Source organism: Rhea pennata, chromosome 6, assembly GCF_028389875.1.
Source record: "Rhea pennata isolate bPtePen1 chromosome 6, bPtePen1.pri, whole genome shotgun sequence".
Lineage (NCBI taxonomy): Eukaryota > Metazoa > Chordata > Aves > Rheiformes > Rheidae > Rhea > Rhea pennata.
This window is the reverse complement of record NC_084668.1, coordinates 34,235,725-34,255,619: the sequence shown is the minus strand read 5'-3', so window position 1 is coordinate 34,255,619 and position 19,895 is coordinate 34,235,725. Positions and strand designations below refer to the sequence as shown.

Sequence of the window (19,895 nt, the reverse complement as noted above, 5' to 3'; positions counted from 1 at the left end):
CCTGCTTTGAAGCAGAGGTTTGAACTAGATAATTTCCAGAGGTCTCTTCCAACGTGAGCCATTGTGTGATTCTCTCTGCTCTGAGAGCAACCATGCTCCTTGCACAGAGGTGAACTGATCCTATGGATTTGGGAAAATTCCCATTTGTGTGACTGAAGCCACTCTGGAGGAATTGTTAGAAGCCCTGGGTTAAAGCTATGATTGTAATTTAGGGCCTAAGTGGAGTGTGTATTATGTAATCCATATATATTTAGTTGTTTCAGGCTAACTGGTGGTATGAAACCTATCAAGCTTTTTCAGTTTATGCATGTTTCTGTATTAATGTCTCTCTCTCCTTTTTTTTTTTTTTTTTAATGGTACAGGGAAAAAGTCAGCAGCTAGATGTTTTGTTCATCCATCCAAGTCAAATATACGCTTGATAATACTCACTTGAAGTAACCAAAGTGTCCTTTATCTTGAGAAGTACTGCTGACAGAGGTTTTGAGGATGTTTTCTGGAGTATTGATAGAAATACAGAACGCAGGAAAAATCTCAGTGTAAAAACTGAATAAGCAGTCTTATATTACTAAGAATCAAAGTCCCATGTAAAAATCCACAACAAAAAAAAAATACAATATACCAAATACTGTAAAACAGTTGAAGAAAATAAGTGCTTAAAGCATACTGTTTTTTAAATTTAATGCATCTTTTTACTATGATTAAAGATCAAAGGCTTAGTCTGAAATAAGGTGAATAGTCAACACAGTTATCATAACAGTGTAATAGTACAGTCCAGGCTAAGGAGACTATTTTGTATTTTTTGGTAAAGTACCTCTATGAAAACACTGACGAGCTAATCTTTGACTATATCGAGTTTGTGAAGTCCTAGATTGAGGTATAGAAAATGTTGGACAGGGGCCATGAAGTCCATTCTTCTGCAGTGTTGAGTGGCTTTAGATTTTGTATATGTGTCTGTGTATTTAGTGTTTTTCAGCAATCCATTTGAATATAGTCTCATTAAAAATCATAACCTTTAGTGTTAGAAATGGCTAAATAGTCAAATAATGTTTCTGAAATCTTAGTTTTAACATTTTTAGTAAGTGTCTAACAGTTAACAATTAAAACTGGTAAATAAAACACATATCAAAAGAAAGAAATGACAAAGCAAGAAGATACTGCTGGCAAGCCTGAGCTGACCTTAATGGAAGAAAGATCTTTTTTGATCTCCTGCCAAAGTCTACAAGTAGATGAATTAGAAAGCTCTAGGCTTGCTTTAAAAAGTTCCTGCACTGTCCACTTTGATCTTGTCAAATGAGAAGTTACTATGACAGTAAGACAGACCTATAATTGCTGTGCTTGGTGGTGGGAGACTTTGGGGAAACTGTTAAGAGCAAATTTGGGACTATTCTGAGGTTTCAAGAGAATTTTATATTTACTGAATATAGGAGGGGTGAAAATGAGGCTTTGTTTTCTTGCATTTGGTTTTTTTCTGTTACTTAGGACTAACTCTGTGTATTATGTGAAGGATGATCAATTAGCCTTGGCAAGAGAACAGCACAATTTTCACTTTCTTAAATAGTTCTGATAAATAATCTCAATTATATGTTATAGCTTCATTTATGTTTTAAACTATTACATTGTTTTTAATGAGGCTCTGCTGAAGAAGAACCACAAATTCTGTGATCGTCCACACGGTAACTTTTCTGATAGATTCAGTTCTTTATTATCAGACTTTTAAAGGGGAAGAGATTAAAGAAAACAGCCCCAAAATTTCTTTGTAACAATCAGAATGCTAATTACATCAGTTTTGAAATTCTACCTTTAGAATCTGTCATTTTAAATAACTTTACTAGCTTGAAGAAAATTTCTGTGTAGTTGGAGCTGCTACCTTCTACCATAAAATGTAAATGCCCCATGTCAGAGAATGAACCTGTCATACACTAAATATTATATAGAGAAGAAATAACGGTACAGGTAAATAGTAAGTGACAAAGTTCATGGTAAAGCTGAGATTTGTTACATCTGCAGGGAAAAGCCATATTTTTAATGCTACATTCTGTGTATAGTTTGTTAACTGAGGATTAAAATGTTTGTCTAAATTTTTTGAGATAAATATGATAGTACAGGGGGAAATTCAATAGACTGAAAGAGATGAGGTCCAATTAACTGACCTGTCTGGCTTGAAAGTCTGGCGTCTGTGAAACACTGCCATTCTGTTTGTTTTATTTCTAGGTGATGGCTGAGCTGAGAATCTCATGAAGCTTATGTGAAATATTCAAAAGATAGTTCTGCTGATCTGTACCTCAGATAAAATAAGCATGTTCAGAGATGGCAAAAGGTCTTGAGTATGCAGCAGTCTATGGGATTGAGTTGACATCCGTTTAGCTAGTGTCTAGGTAGACTGATGGCTCTCAATGACTCTAAACCAAAGCCATCTTTCTACCAAAGCGAAAAAAGGGACAGTGCACAGTCTGACTACAGAATGCTGTTTCCAAAGAAGTGAATTGTGAAGAAGGAACTCATGAATTTCGATCACGGAGGCCTGGAGAGCATCTCTGGTAAGTTGGAAAAATAATTCCATTATAAATCCTGGATAAATCTAATGTTTTTTCCTCCTGTACAGATTTTTTCATTCTACCTGAAGACAGATTTCAATTTCATATCTTTATATTGCTTATCTGATAATGCACATGAACAAAACCAGTGAGTCATCTTAACTAGCTTGTTAATTCAGTTTCCATCATGAAATGTTGTTTGTAAAATACTCGGTGTTGATTGTTAACATTGATATTTTTCCACTTAGAGATATTGAAGATAATTTTCATCTTCAGTGGAAATGTTAGATAATCATTGTATACCTTTGATAGGTTTCTCTAGAGAATTTCAGCATCTTGTATCTGATTTTTTTTTCTCTCTCTCACCTTCCCCTCCCCTTCTCCCCCACAAGTAATCATGAAGAGATTAGGGAAAATAGGAAGCGCACAGCTTCCTTTTTTCTATTTTGGGTACTATATTCACATAAGGTGTGATTCAGTATGGATGAATGGAATTTATATTTGAGCTGCCTAATTTCAAGGCAGTATTCAGTTGATTTTTTTTTTTTGGTAGCTACTTTAAGATTAGTTTTTCAAACTTATATTTGATACCAAACAAAAGGAGAAACAGAAGAACAGAGGAAAAAAAGGATTTTCCTTCAAAAAAGGGAACTATAACTGTGCTAAAGCCAGTGGAACCTTACAAAATCCATAGATGGTAAAATGTAGGTCTGCTTTTTTAGTTTTGAGAATAAGTCGGAAAAGATAGAAGTTGAAACTTATTAAATACATCATATTCAAGAAGTCTGAGGCTAGACTACCATTCCAGGAAGTTATGGAATCAGTTGAGGATGAAGAACTTGCAAATATTACAGTATCAACCAAGTATTGTTTCAGCAAATATTCTGATAATTTGTCCAGTACAAAAAAAAAAAATCTGCTGAAGGATACTAAAATATTTATTAGCATATGGAATTTATACTACTATGGTGTGTATGTAGCATATTTAATAGTAGTAGTTTACTTAGTTTTGGTTACATGGCATTTGCTTGCTTTGAGATGTCTGCTCCAGTGAAGATCTTCCTGAGGTAGAGCTGGTGAGCATGCTAGAAGAACAGTTGCCAGAGTACAAATTACGAGTAGACTCTCTGTACCTGTATGAGAATCAAGACTGGATCCAGACCCCTACTTGCCATGGTCATCTTCCTGAAACTACTTCTCCGATTCATGATGAGGAGACCTTCCATTACATGAGTGAGTATCTCTAGGTCTAAGGATTTCTTTGCACTTACTGAGGAGAAAAAAGTAAATATGAACTGATTAATATTAAAATGTAACATTCACATCTGCAAAATTCTGCACAGAAGGAGCAATAAGCTGAGTTCAGAGGAAGTGCTTGTAGTTCAGCTCTGCAATTCTAAGAGCTGACCTAGCATGTCCCATGGCTGCACGATCATTTGATTTGACACAGAGGTAAGAATGGAAACCTGTGGTAGGGAAAAAGAGGCACAAACCTATAATTGTACTGGCTCTGATGTGACATGAAAGGTACAGAGTATGCAGCAGCTCTGTTTTCAGGAACGTTAATGATGCTGTGCTGGTTCTGTAGATGTTTGTCATTTGTTTTGTGTCAATGTTTCTTTTGAAATGCTGTTAATGGTTTCTTCTGGAGATGGAAATTTTGTGAATGCCTAGTAACTTGGTACTAGATCAACATTAATCACTGCCTTCCAGTTTTAAAAATAAAAAGTAACTTATCACTATCAGTTAGTTATGATTACAGCAATTCTTAAAACAAACAGTAAGCTAGCTGGTCTTTAGAAAGAAAATGCCAACTTCAGATGATACGAAAAAAATTTTCCCCTTGACTATATTAAAAATCAAATGTTATAGAAAGCTAACAAAGAACTGAACACTTATTTGCTTGTATTTTCATGTGAAAAGAGGAGAACATTTTGTAATACTTTCAGAGAAATGGGAGAGTCCTGTTTTTCTCTGTATATTGGGAAGAACCACTTGGAGAGTGAAGCTGGTGTTTAGATACGACTTATTACTCCTCTGTAATCATTACAGAGAATTCCTTTTATGTTCCACCACTGAAAGAGGTGTGTGGGGTTTTTTTTTCTTTTTTGGTGCTCCACCCAGGAAATAGCAAAAGAGTAAACAAAATATTACCTTCTAAGCATGCAATGTCCCACAATTTAAGGAGATCTTTATTCTCCATTGAGCTTGTGGCCTTGGAATTCTTTTTAATCATGGGAAGTATTTAAAAAGCCACTTAGTCAATGTTTATTACTCTGTCTATTTCTGATAATAATATTGCCAGCCTAAATGGTTTTGAATTGAGTGAACACTTTTATAGTTCCCTTGGAGCAATTGTGTAGTCAGTGAGGTATGTATTTGCCTCTAAGCTTAGTTTTAAAGAGGTGGGATCAGCATCTGTCAGTGCTGGAAGCAAGTCTACATAAAATGCAGCTCTGCTGAGGCTGTTTCCAGTGTGATTAAGAACATAGCTCTCTAAAAGAAGGCCCTCCTGGCAGTGTGAACCTGCGTTTCCAAACTGTGGTAAGAGAGGCAGGGTTTTAAAAGACGAAGTCTTTTATTTGTTACTTAGCTATCCAAGGACTGCAGAAGGTGGTGCCTTGCTTTTTCATCCAGTGAGAAATACTTTTTAACTGCTTTTGAGATGTTTTTGAACAGTTGCCATAGATGTTTTCTTGACATTCTCAAAAATGTCCTCTTAAAATGACTGTTAGAATTCCATGCAAAAGTGAATCTTAAGAATGAGTCATTCTTAGAACTTTGCATTTTATGATAGTCTAGATGTTTCTATATGTGAGATTAAAATTTAACCACACAACTGGGATGTGAAGTGCTTCATGCTACTGTAAAAGATCACTGGTAGGTATAACAGACAACTAATATCATCATTTAAGAATGCTCTTGTAACTGCTGAGTCAAATAAATTCAGGATAAATAAGGTTTACATTTCTCCTAGAAATTGTCTAGACAAAGAGTTTGACTGTAGCAGTCTTCATATTAGCCCTTTTGAGCCTAGTAATTCGTAGGAAGACAGATAGAACTACAATTCAGGATGTAGTTATAGTCTGTAAGTGCTATACTGGTACACCTTGTTAGATGAAGTTTATATCTCTCTTACTAATGATTGTAATTGAGAATATGACAATATATTAAAATCGCACCGTTGAAGCATAAGTTCGTTTACCTCTGAGTTTGTTTCTGATGAGTGTATGTGTGTATCTATGGAAAAATTGTTATAACTTTTTTCAAAATAGGATGCAAGGCTCATAATGTGAGTCAATGTGTACCTTGTACAGCATCTAAGGGAAAACCCAGCTTATTGCATTTGAGCTCCTCCTCTTTTTATGGCTGCTGCTGCCTCTTAGAAGATTTATCCAATGAACAATTGAGTCTCACTGGCCATGTTTTCAGCGAGGCAGAAGAATATCTTTTGCTTCAACTGTGGTAGCATAGTTAAAGAACCCTGAGTTACAAAACTCCATCATTAGAGCTCCTTTATAAAAGTGAATAAAAGGACATGGCGATGGATAACGAGAGCATTAACCAAAATGAAGAGTTCTTTACAGCCTTCACTTGGCCAGGTGAGTGAGGAGAGATTGCACAGGCATATGTTCATGACAGAGAATTATAACAAACTGAATGTGATTGTGATCCTGTACTGTGTGAAAATAACAAAAGTTGTATGGAGCTAAGTCTTAAAGCTGCTACTTCTTTGATTTCTTTTATCAGAGCAAATATTTTTGGGACAACCTTTTTGTTGTTTTTGCTTTTAGGAAAGGAGACATCAAAAACCTGCCTGAGTAACTATGTATGAAATTAGCATAAATTAGTTCACTAAGGTGACATAGCACTGAATAAATGGAATCATCTGATGGGAACTCTTACCACAGGAGATCTGGCTGTAATCTTTTGCTTGTAAGGGTTGACACTTCTTTATATATATGCAGTGAATTTTCAGATTAGTGAGTTTGGAGTCTGCTTTCAACACATATTTGCAACTATTTTAAAGTAGTACAGTAAAGCTGACTTCTCAAGTGTTTGCCTTGCACAGATAGATAGGTACCTAAAATATTGTGAAGGGATTTTCTGTTTTTTCCTTGCTTGGAAATATAATTAGTAAATTGCATTGCTGTAGATTCAAAGCTTCTAAATATCCAAATAGCATGCTTTGGATTTTTTTTTCCTACTGATTTACTTGAGGGAAGAGTGTTTTATTTGATAGTTTGATTTATTTTTCTGTTGTAAACTATTTTAGAGAAATAGCTGAGCATACCTCCTTTTTCTATATTGTTCTTTCTGTTTGCCTGCATAAGTTTCTGCTCAAACTGAAATACAACTTTTTTATTTTTCTTTCCTAGCATAACCTTAGTGTTATATTCTGCAAGGTTATGTGTGGAAGTTACCTAAGTAAAGAGCACACACAGCTTATGTAACATACATAAATAAAGATGGCATGCGCTTCAAGTTAGTGCTTCATTGTCTGAGTGAAATGTGCAGCCCTCACTGAGAACAACAACACAAAAAAAAAAAAAAAAAAGAAAAAGGAAAAAAAAAACGGAACCAATACCAGTATCTCTATTCAGAGTATGAAGCAGGTTTAAACATGGTAGAACAATCAAACAGTTCTACAGAAGCAAAGTTAGACAAAATCCTATTACAGTCTCACCTTGCAATATGATACTAATGGAATTAGTTTCAAAACTGGTTAACTTAGAAATTCAGCTGAAACAGATATTTCCGTTTGTTCTATTTATATTGCTGCCTTCTTTGCTTCCATAATCCTGATTCCATAATGCAAAAATGATGACGTTCTACTGAACTTACACCGGCACAAACACCCATCTCTTGCAAGTAAAATGTATAATTTCACTCCTGAAGGGTATTTCATATTTAAATGGCTCTTTCAAAGTTCTAAGAAAGTTTTAATAGTACTAAGTGTACATTTACATATGCTGCAATTTTTTGTGGTGGCAGATGCATGCAAATCAGTCATCTGTGTCCTTAGGTTTTTTCTCTCTTTGGTTCTTTTTCCTCTGCTTTAATTTTCTGTCATTCTAACTCTTATCAAATATCTTCCCTTTTCCTTGGCTGAATCTCGTAAATTTGCACAAGGTAATTAAGGTTCCTTCTTTACTAGAATATTTTATTTCTCAAGACAAGAGCTAATAGGGGCCTATGTTTTGTTTTAGCACTGATTCTTTTTCCAGAGTTGCCATAAATTCTCCATGCTGTTTGTTTCTTCCTGACTCAAACCTGTTTTTCAAATTCTTTTCAAGTCTTGATTGTTTTCATTTTTTTAGTGGTTTCACCAACTCTTCAAACTTTTAAGTCATTTTATCAATAAGATAGGATTTACTACTGCATCTGAATTGCAGACATACAGGCTGTTTTCCCATTTATTTTTAGCTGTTTCTAAGATGATCGAGCACTCCATAAATAAGGTTTCATGATCAGTGGCTGGGGTCTCCATACTTCCTGTTTATAGCTGTCATGTACACTAAAGTGGATTTTGTTCTGAGGGTAAAGTTTGTGAATGTTTTCAGCTTTGTTTTAGACAGCAGGTTTAGCTCAGTTGGTTAGAGCATGGTACTGCTAATGTCAAGGTCGTGTGTTCAATCCCCAGATGAAGCTATGTTGAGGGTTGGATTAGATGATCTCCAGAGGTCCCTTCCAACCTTACCAGTCTATGATTTCTATGATTTGTTTAGATATGCAGTACCCCTCTTTCCCTCTCCTCAGCAAGCTGGATGATTCAGTAGTTTAACTGTATTCAAAAAGTTGGTCTTAGGAGATTTTCTCCCTTTCATAAATTTGAAGGATACATGAGCACCTCAGCTTTTAGCTAATCTTACTGAAAGCTATACATGTTTAAGACCTAATTGGCTCTGTCTCCCAAATGAGTATTGTTTCATGTTTCTGAAGTTAAGATGCATTTTCATAGCCTCCACTGGTATCCTCAACTATTTACTGTATTTGTACTTATATAAAGAATATCCTCTGAGTTTTAGCTCTCTCCCTTCCCAACATTATTCTTGTACTTAAGCTACTTCAGTAAGTTTTTTTTTTTCTCTTTTTCTCTTCTCAGTTCTTGGCACAGATAATGTGGAGCAAATAGCGAAAACTTACAGTGATACTGACATGGTCAAACATTTGCTAGCAGAGGTATGCTCATCTCTATAATGCTCTGATAGTATATTTGAGGACATGTATTTGGGGAAAGATTTTATTCAGTTACTGGGAATTCTGGTTCAGTTACCTTTAGGAGTTGCTTATCAAGTAGTGAAATATGTGGGGGTAATGAAAAGCTGCCCATGGGCTGCGCTATCTCGTAAACAAAATTTAACAAAGCTAAGGATGCTTCAAAGGAGGTAGTGAGGCACAAGAAAGGAACAACTTTCTTCTGCTTTCATATTTCTTCTTAGCTTCTACCCTTCCATCACTGTTTCAGTCAAGTAGTTTGTCCTGAAGAAGGTGATGCTTCAAAGACCACAGGCCTAAGTATATGTAGCTTCTTGGAATGGTATGAAGGAACTCATATACCTCTCCAGTATTCGGCACAAAAAACTAAGTTGTTTCCTAGGTAGTTGATGGGTTTTTACCTTCCCTATTATTGCAAATGACTGTGGAAGAGAATGAACTATATCAAGAAACACAGTTATGGATGTGTTTTGGATCCAAATGATGAAACATTAACCATTGTTCAATGCTATTGAACAGCATTGTGAACAATGCTGAACAGCATTGTTCAGCATTGCTGAAGCAATCCATTTGAGAGTAAATGGGGATCACAAAGTTATGATATATTGAGCAATAGCCAGGAAAATCTAAAGTTGCTCTGAATTTAAAATTTATCTGATCAAAACCAGAAATTTGTTCTCATTTTGTGAACAGAGGGATCGGGACCTGGAACTGGCAGCTCGAATTGGACAAGCCCTTCTTAAGCGAAACCATCTTCTGACAGAACAGAATGAAGCACTAGAAGAACAGCTGGGACAAACTCTAGACCAAGTGAGTGATGAACTGACAACTGACCAAACCTTTTACAAAACAACTTCACAAGTGAGGAAACAACCAGAGAATGAGTTTGATTTAATGGATATTTACATTAAAAATATATTAAAAAGATGACACAGAAACAGAATTCTTCTCAAGATGCTCACTCTGTCTTTTACTTTATGTAAACTTTTCTTGGTTATTCTTGCTTAAAAAAGAAGTTGACAACCTATAAAGTATCCCAGATTTTTATCTCTGGATAACACAGACATATTCTAGGTTATAGTGAAATGGATTCAGTTGCTTATATAAAACAGTATGCAGATAATAAATAGATACTCGTAATCAGCTGAAAGCCAGAATAGACTTATATGGTCACACAAATTTGGATATGCAAAATGGAATGTAGCTAAATTGCTTACTTTTCTCATGTTTTTGTCTGGCCACAGTTCATTTCATGTGTGGACTTGGGGAACAGATGTCTAGGATTTTTCTTTTTTCCAGAAAGCTATAGTGCAGAAGAAACATGTTAGCAAGTTAAAATGTAAAGACGTGTCAAAGAAGCTGGAAAACTGTTTTGAAGTTAATTGTCCATTCTTGTGTTACCTTGTTCAGTCTCAGTTACAGTGTTAAAGTTATGATTTTGAGAGCTACATATAAAATAAATAGAACCTAAATCTTCTGTGCAAATATGTATAAATTGGTTGTGACTTGTGGGTTGTTTTTAATCTCAGTTTATACTGGACCTGTGATGTTCCCAGAGTCTAGAGGCTGCACAAGTAATTTGCTATATTGTATAGGTTAAGTATGTATCACAAGCTGATCTTTTTTTCTTGTCATAGGTTAACCAGCTGCAGCATGAACTGTCAAAGAAGGATGACCTGCTTCGTGTTGTGTCAATTGCTTCTGAGGAGAGTGAAACAGATTCCAGCTGTTCCACCCCGCTTCGTTCCAATGAATCTTTCAATGTGTCACACAGTCTCTTGCAGCTGGATATCTTGCAAGATAAACTCAGGGAGTTGGAAGAGGAGAACCTAGCCCTCCGATCAAAGGTACAGATATGAGATAGATCAGGATGATTTAAAAAATACAGCTTCTGGACTTCTCTTGAAATGACTGTATTGTATTCCTGTAGATAAATACTTTCCCTTCACTCTTCCCCATCCCTCTGTTTCCTTCAGAATGCTGCCATACTCCTAATTATCTTCAGAGTCTGTTAATGTTCCTTTCTCAATACCTTTATGATAGTGAAAGAATATAGGCATGCATGCGAGCACCCAGCAAAATTTCTTGAAACTCTGAGGCTCTCAGATTTGTGTGACCTGTTGTGGTGTAAATCTGACTGCAATTTATTTTATTGTTTATTATATGTATGTATATTTTTGAGAATTCCATGGAGCTAACATTGTATTTTTGTCAACATGTATTCTATCCGGAATTCCATTGAACTGACATAACATTTTTGTCCATTTGTATTCAATATTAAGAGTCTATAAGCTTCTTAAAACTTTAAAAGCTTTAAATCCCTTAAATACTTACTTAGTTTTGAGTACGTGATTAGTCTCCGTATTTTAATTGGTATCTCTGATGTGCAAAACATGAACACAGGCTTTGTGCCTTTACAAGATTAGGCACCAAATGCTTAGACAAAATAAATGGCTATAAAAGTCATGGAACAAAAGGCAAAGGTTATAAGAATTGGAATCTGCAGATGCTAATTGTTTCTTCTCTGGACGTGGAGAAGGAATTTGTAAAACAGGAAATTGGTTAAGAGTCTTTCTTAAAGAATTTTTTTTGTTGTTTTTAAGTAAGCCTTTTCCAATATGAGCTTGAGATTGCATGTTACAACAACACTTCTCTTAATAAAATGTTGATCTGGCCTGGAAATATGAGATGGTGGAATAAAGAAGAAGGGAAAAAAGTTTTGCTGTTTATAATTCCAGTTCTCTATAGTATCCTTTCTTTCTTCTTCTATCTCCATCTGTTTTCTCTCAGACCTGTATTTCCAGTGTCAAAAACTTTAATAATTGTAATGGGGAAGAGAATTGAAAATCTATAAAGAAAGATTTGTATTGCCCAGAAATGTTAAGATGCTCTTTCTGATTTGTTACATCTCTTCTTGTGTGTTATCTAGTGCTTACAATTCAGGGACCGGAATTTTTCAGTGTGAACAAAGTGTATTTCCCCCCCTTGTTTTGTCTCCAGCATACTCAGCCAGAGAAGTATATCCCTTTTGATAGTGCTGTGACACAAGGATGAGGGAGTGTCATACTGCTGTTATGCTGTCAGCTCTGCATATGATTATGAAACTTAACAGACCAGAAATGAATTCAGTCCACCCTAGTAGGTAGCATTGGGGTTAAAAAGAGGTTGCTGTCATTCTGTGATATATCATCACCTTCCTTGCCTTGAAATAGTCTCAAACATACTGAGCCAGTATTTGCTTGCCTTTGTTTTCCTAAGAACAGCCTTGAACTATTTATGTTTATGATAGGGTTATGTGAAGAAGTATGTTTATCTGCGCTTGTGTATCTATACTTCTATTCACTTGAATAATCTTTAAACCCAATCACTAAGTTTTCTGAGTCACTTACTGGCAAGCAGTCCTGAATACAAAGACCATTGTGTGCAAGGGTTAGTGTTATGGAATCAGGCTGAAAATCCAAATGAAGGTGGAAATCCAGTATGCTCAATGTTGCTTAAACTTGTGGTGAGACTCAGTCTCTGGCCCAGAAAACTTACAGTCTAAATGGATGAGTCAGGGGAAGGTGCGAAGTGCTGTTCTGTGGAGAGCTTTTCACTGCCATAGTTGATTTGACTAACATCATTTACTTGTCAAGATTTTTTTGCTTTATGAAGTTTTGAAGCAAATTCTGGTTTACGTTTCCTTACCAAATTACGTATTTTGCAACTTTTTTTTTTATTAGACACAGGAGAGAGCAGATTTTGTGCATGTGGACATCTGTGCGAGCATCTTTCATTTGAAAGATCTATGCAATTTAGGGAAACAGGTTGTGGTGGGAAAAAATGGACAGGAAGGATGGCCAGATGCACAGAAATTGCAAAGATACAGAGAGGGGAGACTCCTCAGTTACAATAATTTCAGAAATAAAAAATTTATAATGTTAATGTTTGTATAGATGCAAATATAAATGTAAGTTGGAAAACCTATAATTTTCTTGAAGGCTTGCCATCTGAAGACAGAAACCATTACCTATGAAGAAAAGGAACAGCAGCTGGTTAATGACTGTGTCAAAGAGCTACGTGAGTATCCAGCTGGTATCTTGTAATGGCAAAAAGGTATTTAAGTGTTCAGTGCCTGCAATTTCTTGTAGTTATCCCTGAATTCAAAAATGAGCTTCAGTAATTTCTGTAAATGACTTGAGACTTGCTCTTTGCTGAAGTGTAGAGCTGTTTTGCACTTCATGAAGTTTCACTCTGGCACTCAACTTCAGTTATCTGTACTGTTTCTAGGGAGAAGGCAAGAGAGAAAATGACCCCCAAACCTAATGTTCATGAAACCTCCTAAACTGAAGTCTAGAGAAACTAGAAAATCAACAAAATATGCTTCTTGAAAAGAGTATTCAGCACATTTAACACTGAAATGTATCAGTGCATAAACTCTTAAATACTCATTCTGAATTATCATTTCTCTCAAAACATATAGGTGTATTTTAAAAATATAAATTATACACTATATAAATGCTATAAAAAGTGTTTAAATTGGTAAGTGTTCTGTCTGGAACAGTGATCCTTATTTGCAAAGAGCAGGAGCTATCACAAATCACAAAAACATCCTGAAATACTAAGGAACAATCCTTGTTTTCTATGGTCGTTGTGTAATCTGGTGGTACAGTATTTTATCTATAGTTATTTGATATGTGTCACCTCCTTTATGTCATATAGATAACCTTAAGCTTATCTTTTAAGATTGCTTTATTCTATGCCACTCTTGTAGAGAAGCTTGAGTTGCTACTTGTTTTTTATTTTTTTTTATTCCAGATAACCATCTGGAATTAGCACCTAGCTGTGACTTACTGTACTTCCTCTAAAAATGTAAATCTTTGGCAAATGAAGTTGTTTCATGTAACTTCTCCTATTTTCCTACAATGAGAAGTTCAATAACTGCTGTTTTGTCTAATCTTATAGCACATGTAAACACACAGGGCACTTTAGACTCTCAGAAAGAACCTTCTCCCAAAGGATTTCTAGTCTACAGCTTTAAAATTTATACCTCCAGGAAAAAGGTTTCTAACTGTGAGATTACATGTCAGCGGGCCCATGGTGCAAGCTCTGTCCTGCAGTAGATCTGTGACCGCTATCAATTAAACATGTATCTAGCAAATTTACGGTATTCCTAATAATAAAATAAATACTTATCACTGTCAGAAAGAATCATTTTTCTAATGATTCTTAAATCAGAATCAAAATCTGTTATGATTCATGGAAAATCTTCTATGTTTAAAAAATAAATAAGGTAGACACTGTGTTGCTTGGAGGTTATATTTGAAAATTTGTAGTCTGTTCTTTATGCAGGATTGAGCAGACATTATTGTAACTTTATTATCCTTTCAGGGCAGGTAAACAGTTTCTTAACTGTCATTGTTTAAAAATATTTCAGTTTTTTGAGATACTTTGTTATCTTGGTGAAGTTGCTCACTCAAAGGAGGGGAAAAAAAAAAAAAAGGAGACAGGGTCTTTGGGGAATAGTGACCACAATCAAGAGCTAAATAGCTATATGTCATATGTTATGCTTGGCAAGGTCTGATAAAATCTCTTTGCATACAAAGAATGGTAATTAATAATGAGATCAACTAGGTCTGACTACTTCAGCATATTCTAATAAGACTGGCCTAGGTCATGAGCCAGTTTGTCATTTGAAATCATTTATAGTGGAATACCTTGGATTCTGCTATGGTCATTCTGAAGAACTTCTGTCTTCTCACATAACAGTAACATGTATGTCACTGTTAAAATACAGTGTGTTTTTAGTGTATTTTCCTTTGGATTCTGTCTTACCTTTTACTTTTTTTTTTTTTTTTTAATATGTTAACCTGCCTTTAAAATTAAGCCTGTTCCTTTCTCCTGCTTCCCTCCCCTTTCCTTTATTTTGTATTTTGCAGATGTTCCAGGGCTCCTGCTTTTATGAAATGTGAATTGATTTCCCAAAAACTATTGGTCATTTTGCACATTGTTGTCTTTCACAGATCTCTCTCTCTCTTTTTTTTTTTTTTTTTTTTGTCCTGCTTTGGAAAAAGTTCTCTACTAAGTTCTTTTTTATGTATTGTAGGGCAATCCAATGCTCAAATTTCTAGAATAACAGAGGAGCTGTCAGAAAAGAGTGAGGAACTGGTTCGCTACCAGGAAGAGATTTCATCCCTCTTGTCTCAGATTGTTGATCTTCAACATAAACTCAAAGAAGTAAGGGAGTGGTGGTGAAGTGTGTGTGTGTGTGTGCACGCACGTGTGTGTGCGCGCGCATGTGTGCGCCTGTGCTTCCAGCAGAGGAGAATAGGCTTGCAAGCCAAGGGAATACACCACAAGAGAGTGGCAGTTTCACAACAATATGGAGAGGATCTCAGGGTAATCAGCTGAGAAAATAATTAGTGCCTTTTTGTACTTTCAGCATGTGATTGAAAAGGAAGAACTGAAACTTCACCTACAAGCTTCCAAAGATGCTCAGAGACAACTGACAGCAGAAGTACGTAAGGCTTCTCTATGTATGTTTGTAATAGAACATGACAAAAAAAATAAAAGAGACAGAACATGGGTTTGGTTGGTGTTTTCTTTGTTTTATTTTGATTCATTTTTTCAATGTGCTTCTAACCAAATGGTTGGAGAAATAGCAAAATTTCTTAGATAATTCAACTACAAATATTTTTATAGTTCACATGAGTCTGAAAGGCAAGGAAGGTGTGCAAGTAGGTAGATCTTACTATTCTCAGTTGTTTTCAGAAGAGTGCTTTAATGTGACCATTACTGAATGTATCAACAATACCCTAGCTCATTATATCTTAAAAGTTCTCCTTTATGCTTCTTTTGCATCTGTAGTCACTATATTTACAGAGCTTTTTGATACATTTTCTTTTACATTCTATCTTACCTTTTCCTCTTTTTGAGTTTTACTTTGCACTTCATGCCTTACCACTAAAATCAATGCGGCTGCCATGTTGAGCACCATTAGTGCTTCCATTTTCAGATGCCGGCATGTGCTGTGTATGTGGAGAAATATGGTGGTGTTGAATCAGCCTCTTCTGTATGAGGCTCTGTAGGAATAAACTGAGTTTCATTCTTTCTTTTCCTTGCTGCTGTTGAACCTTATTGGCAGCACTGATGTCGTCTTTTCCTCTTTCAGCTACATGAGCTGCAAGATCGGAACGCAGAGTGTTTGGGGATGTTGCATGAATCACAAGAAGAAGTGAAGCTGCTGCGCAGCAGAGCCAGCTCTGCTGCTGTTCTCAGCCGCCCCCAGGCATGTGGAGCATTTCCTGGGGTAATAAATACCACTAGCTTGGTATATACCTGCTGGTAAACATGGTCCACAGTAGCCTAGAACTATGAGAAAAAAACAGCTGTTACTGGAGCTGCAGAGAGAAACATTATTGTGCAATAGGCAAACAGGCTGATCTTACATTCTTGCAATTATTTAATATATTAACTTCTGAGAATTTTATGCTTTAGTCATTCACTAGTCATATTGTGATATTAAAGCTGATTTTCTATTTTATATGACAATTCTGTTAAATATGGGAATTGAAGTGTTTGGTTGTGCTAGTATGTCATTCAAGGTTGATATGAATTTTATATCTTGGCAGTATTTCTTCAAGAAATAAAACAGAGTATTTTTTTCAAGAGTTCCAAAAGAATTTTTTATGTGGTTTGTGATACAGTTTTATGTCCTTATCTTGTTGTGAAATAAATTTAAACATCATCAGAAATGCATAACATTAGTTGAATTGCCAGGGATGACTAAACCAATGGAAAAAGTTTTAAAAACTTATTTTCTTCCTGTTCTTAGTGTCAGGTCTGTTCTAATTAGTGCATTCTCATAAGTTTCTGGCCATCCTGGAAATTTGTCAGATTTTGGGTGGCTGTTCTGTGTAGTATCCACCATGTACATATATTTTGGCTTTGGAAGAAGTGATCTTGCAATTGAAGCTTAACTTAAGAAAGCAACATGAAGAATCCCCCAGAAATGCAGTTGTTGCTGATGTAAACTGAACCCACGCTAGTTATATGTAGGAGTAGTAGGGGTGGAAAGTCCCCCCCCTTCCCCTTTCAGAGACCTAGAGCTTTATGCATAACACACTGTGCTGAAAGCTACTGATATGAGAGAGACATGCAGATTTTGAGGTTTTTCTTTAAAAAAAAAAAAAAAAAAAAAGGAAATTTTTTCTGCTAAAATTATTAGGAAGAACACTTGAATCTAATCAATTATTTTGGTTTGCATTTTTCTTTAGGATTCCCTTGCAGCAGAAATCGAAGGAACAATGCGGAAGCAATTGAGTCAGGGTGAAGAATCTGTTCCCTCTAAGCAAAAGTAGGTTTATCAGCTTCATCTATATATGCTACTTTGACATTTTTCCATATGCCTATATCAAATGAGGTGAAACTGATTTCTGAAAATCTGTAAGCCTGAATGTTCCCTCATTGATAAGTCTTCTTTGTAATTTAATAAAAAAACGCTTTGTTGTATTTGATAGTTTTCTCATCATTGAAACTGACCATTCTTATTTGATTCTATGAGAAAGCTGGGAATTTGCTAAAAGGATTTTATTTCCTTTTTGAATTTGTCATATTTATGATGCAGCTTCTCCAGTGCACAACACGAGTTTCATTCCTTTTAATCCTTGTAGAAAAATTCTCTGGCAAATGAAATTAGACCGAAAGACTGGTAGCAGTTTCCAAAGCCCTGAAGGCCTATTCCTGGAGCCCCTAATTCTGAGGTTAAATAGACGCCCTTGAAGGTTATCCTGTGGTTTTAAGCGGAAAATTTTGTCTTTCAAGTCAAAGTGAGTGGTAATTCTGATAGAACAGATTCTGTTGTTAGAACAGTATTCCTTACAACATGAATATCTTAGGCAATCCTGTTCTGGGCTTAAATCTTTTTAGTCATGTCTCTGCAGCCTTTGAGAAGTCTGTTGTTCAAAGGCTTTTCCTTCATTATATCCTTTCCAAAATGCTTCTGAAAAACACGTTTGTTTGTTTTATTTGCATGCCTGCAGGGGTCAACAGAAACGAGTATTTGACACTGTCAAGGTTGCTAATGTCATTCGTGGTCGCTCTTCTTCCTTTCCTGCTCCACTGCCAATCCCTGGATCTAATCGGTCAAGTGTTGTTATGACAGCAAAGCCCTTTCAGTCTGGATTACACCCATCGGAGAGCCACATACAGATGACCCAGAGAAGTAGCTCTGAGAAGAATTTGAGGTAGGAAACATAGTCTGTTATTATCTTTCTGAATTAACTGATCCAAAGCTAAATCCAGACAGGATCTCTACTGTGTCTGAGAGAAATATTTACTTTAATGGTCTTAATATATACTATTATTTAATTTCTTTTATCCCAGGGATGCTCATAAGCTGGACCAGCAAGGAGACACTGGAGACAGTGACTTAGCCACAGCTCTGCACAGGCTATCCCTCCGTCGTCAAAACTACCTGAGCGAGAAGCAGTTCTTTGAGGAGGAGTGGGAGCGAAAGATGCATTTGCTGACTGAGCAGAAAGAAGAGGCCAGTGGCCGTAGTACACCAACAGAAAGTTGTTTTTCCCTGGGTACCAACTCAGAATTCACAGATCTTTCTGCCAGCTCTAGTAATGTCCGTCTCCTCCTACCAGAAAAATTACAAATTGTCAAGCCCATTGAAGGTAAGAGGATGATCTTCCTTCTCTCTTTAGCAGAAGAGGATTTTATATTAATTTGTCAGGTAAATCTTTGTTGCTCTGTGTATAAGTAGGTATGATATGCAGTAAGAGGAAAAAACAGTATTTGGCGGCTAGGTATCAGCTAGCTCATGAGTATCACTTTCTATTTGGTTTTCCTGTATGGTGCTAAAGGTTAGATTTTTTGTTATTTGTGGCGTTGCCATCAAGTACACACATGTACCATAGTTTGCTGAAGTTGTTTTGATCATGTGTTTTTGTAACTCCGTATAATAAATAGTAAGTAATGGCTTTCTGAGACACTTCTCTTTTGCCACACCAGGATCTCAGACCCTTTTTCACTGGCAGCAGCTTGCTCGACCAAACCTAGGCACCATTCTTGACCCAAGACCAGGTGTTGTTACAAAAGGTTTTACCCCTCTGTCTGATGATACTGTGTACCACATCTCTGACTTGGAGGAGGATGATGAGGAAGAAGGGGAAGGAGGTATAACATTTCAAGTGCAACCTTCCTTCCTGGAGAAAAGGAAATGTGCAGTGGCAAAGCCAGTCGCAGGGATTTTCCTGCCACCTATTACTTCAGCAACTGTACCACTCACTGGTAAGAACCACAGTTAGTGGTTTTCCTCCTTTTGCATGCTTATTGTTTGAGCCCTTATTGTTTTTGGCCTCCATCCCTCATCCCCTGAAGTCTTAAGTTATTAAAATTAAGTAGCATTAAACCAAGTGAATTTGATGGGGAGACATTGCCAATATCATCTGGGTTCTACCAGATGTAATGTTGGTGATTTCAGATGGTGATGATTGTCTTCCAAGTCTGTTTGTAGTTAGGTAGAACATGGTTGCTGGAGAACTGTGATAAGGTCAAAATCTGAATTATTTACTATATGCTAATCAGTTGTCAAATTAAAACAATTAAAGATGACTGGCTTTTTCTGCTCCATTTTAAAAGTGTGCTATTTTTGTTAGTAAAAAGCATTAAACTTGTATTCGGTGGAAAACAATGCCCTGGTAGAAGATGAGAATGAGTAGGCTAAGACGGGAAGGAGTTAATTTTGTAAACTTTTTAGGCGAATATGCTATATTGTGAATATTGATCTTATTTGTGTTTCATAGAATGGTAAGGTTGGAATACAAATCCATAGGTAAGGCTGAGGTCACAGAAAGGGAAAAACGTTCCAGTTTTGTTTTTCTTGTTGCAAGGACTCCTTCACTGTTTATATGCCGATTTCTCTGTGACTGCAGTTTGGGATCTTGGCCTCAAGCTTCTTTTGAGGACTCTACCTTTTATTAGGCTTTATTTTGGTCTAAGAATCTACCTCCAAAAACTTAGTTTTCTGCCGAGTTCCAAAGTGCAATTGGAAGAGCTACCTCAAATACAACTTAGTACAGGAGGTGCAGTCGCTTTCAGTTCTCTTCGCAAAGGTGTTTGTAAATGCTAGCAACCTGCATCCATGCAGAATGA

At 36.2% G+C, this 19,895-nt stretch overlaps 1 protein-coding gene across 3 annotated transcripts in view; it reads left to right on the top strand.

The window, feature by feature from the left end:
• Window positions 1–19,895, top strand: part of TRAK2 (trafficking kinesin protein 2) — a 35,716-nt gene that overhangs the window by 9,752 nt on the left and 6,069 nt on the right. Inside the window, exons 2-14 of one of the 3 annotated variants that reach the window (XM_062578347.1) lie at window positions 2,212–2,537; window positions 3,573–3,767; window positions 8,641–8,717; window positions 9,447–9,563; window positions 10,391–10,600; window positions 12,734–12,812; window positions 14,839–14,969; window positions 15,175–15,249; window positions 15,904–16,020; window positions 17,009–17,088; window positions 17,774–17,977; window positions 18,117–18,415; window positions 18,753–19,031. In XM_062578347.1, coding sequence (XP_062434331.1) covers window positions 2,501–2,537; window positions 3,573–3,767; window positions 8,641–8,717; window positions 9,447–9,563; window positions 10,391–10,600; window positions 12,734–12,812; window positions 14,839–14,969; window positions 15,175–15,249; window positions 15,904–16,020; window positions 17,009–17,088; window positions 17,774–17,977; window positions 18,117–18,415; window positions 18,753–19,031 — 1,900 coding nt within the window. In that variant the 5' untranslated portion in view covers window positions 2,212–2,500. Of the gene's footprint in view, window positions 1–2,211; window positions 2,538–3,572; window positions 3,768–8,640; window positions 8,718–9,446; window positions 9,564–10,390; window positions 10,601–12,733; window positions 12,813–14,838; window positions 14,970–15,174; window positions 15,250–15,903; window positions 16,042–17,008; window positions 17,089–17,773; window positions 17,978–18,116; window positions 18,416–18,752; window positions 19,032–19,895 lie in introns of all 3 variants that reach the window. The other 2 variants (XM_062578348.1, XM_062578346.1) reach the window with 2 other exon arrangements.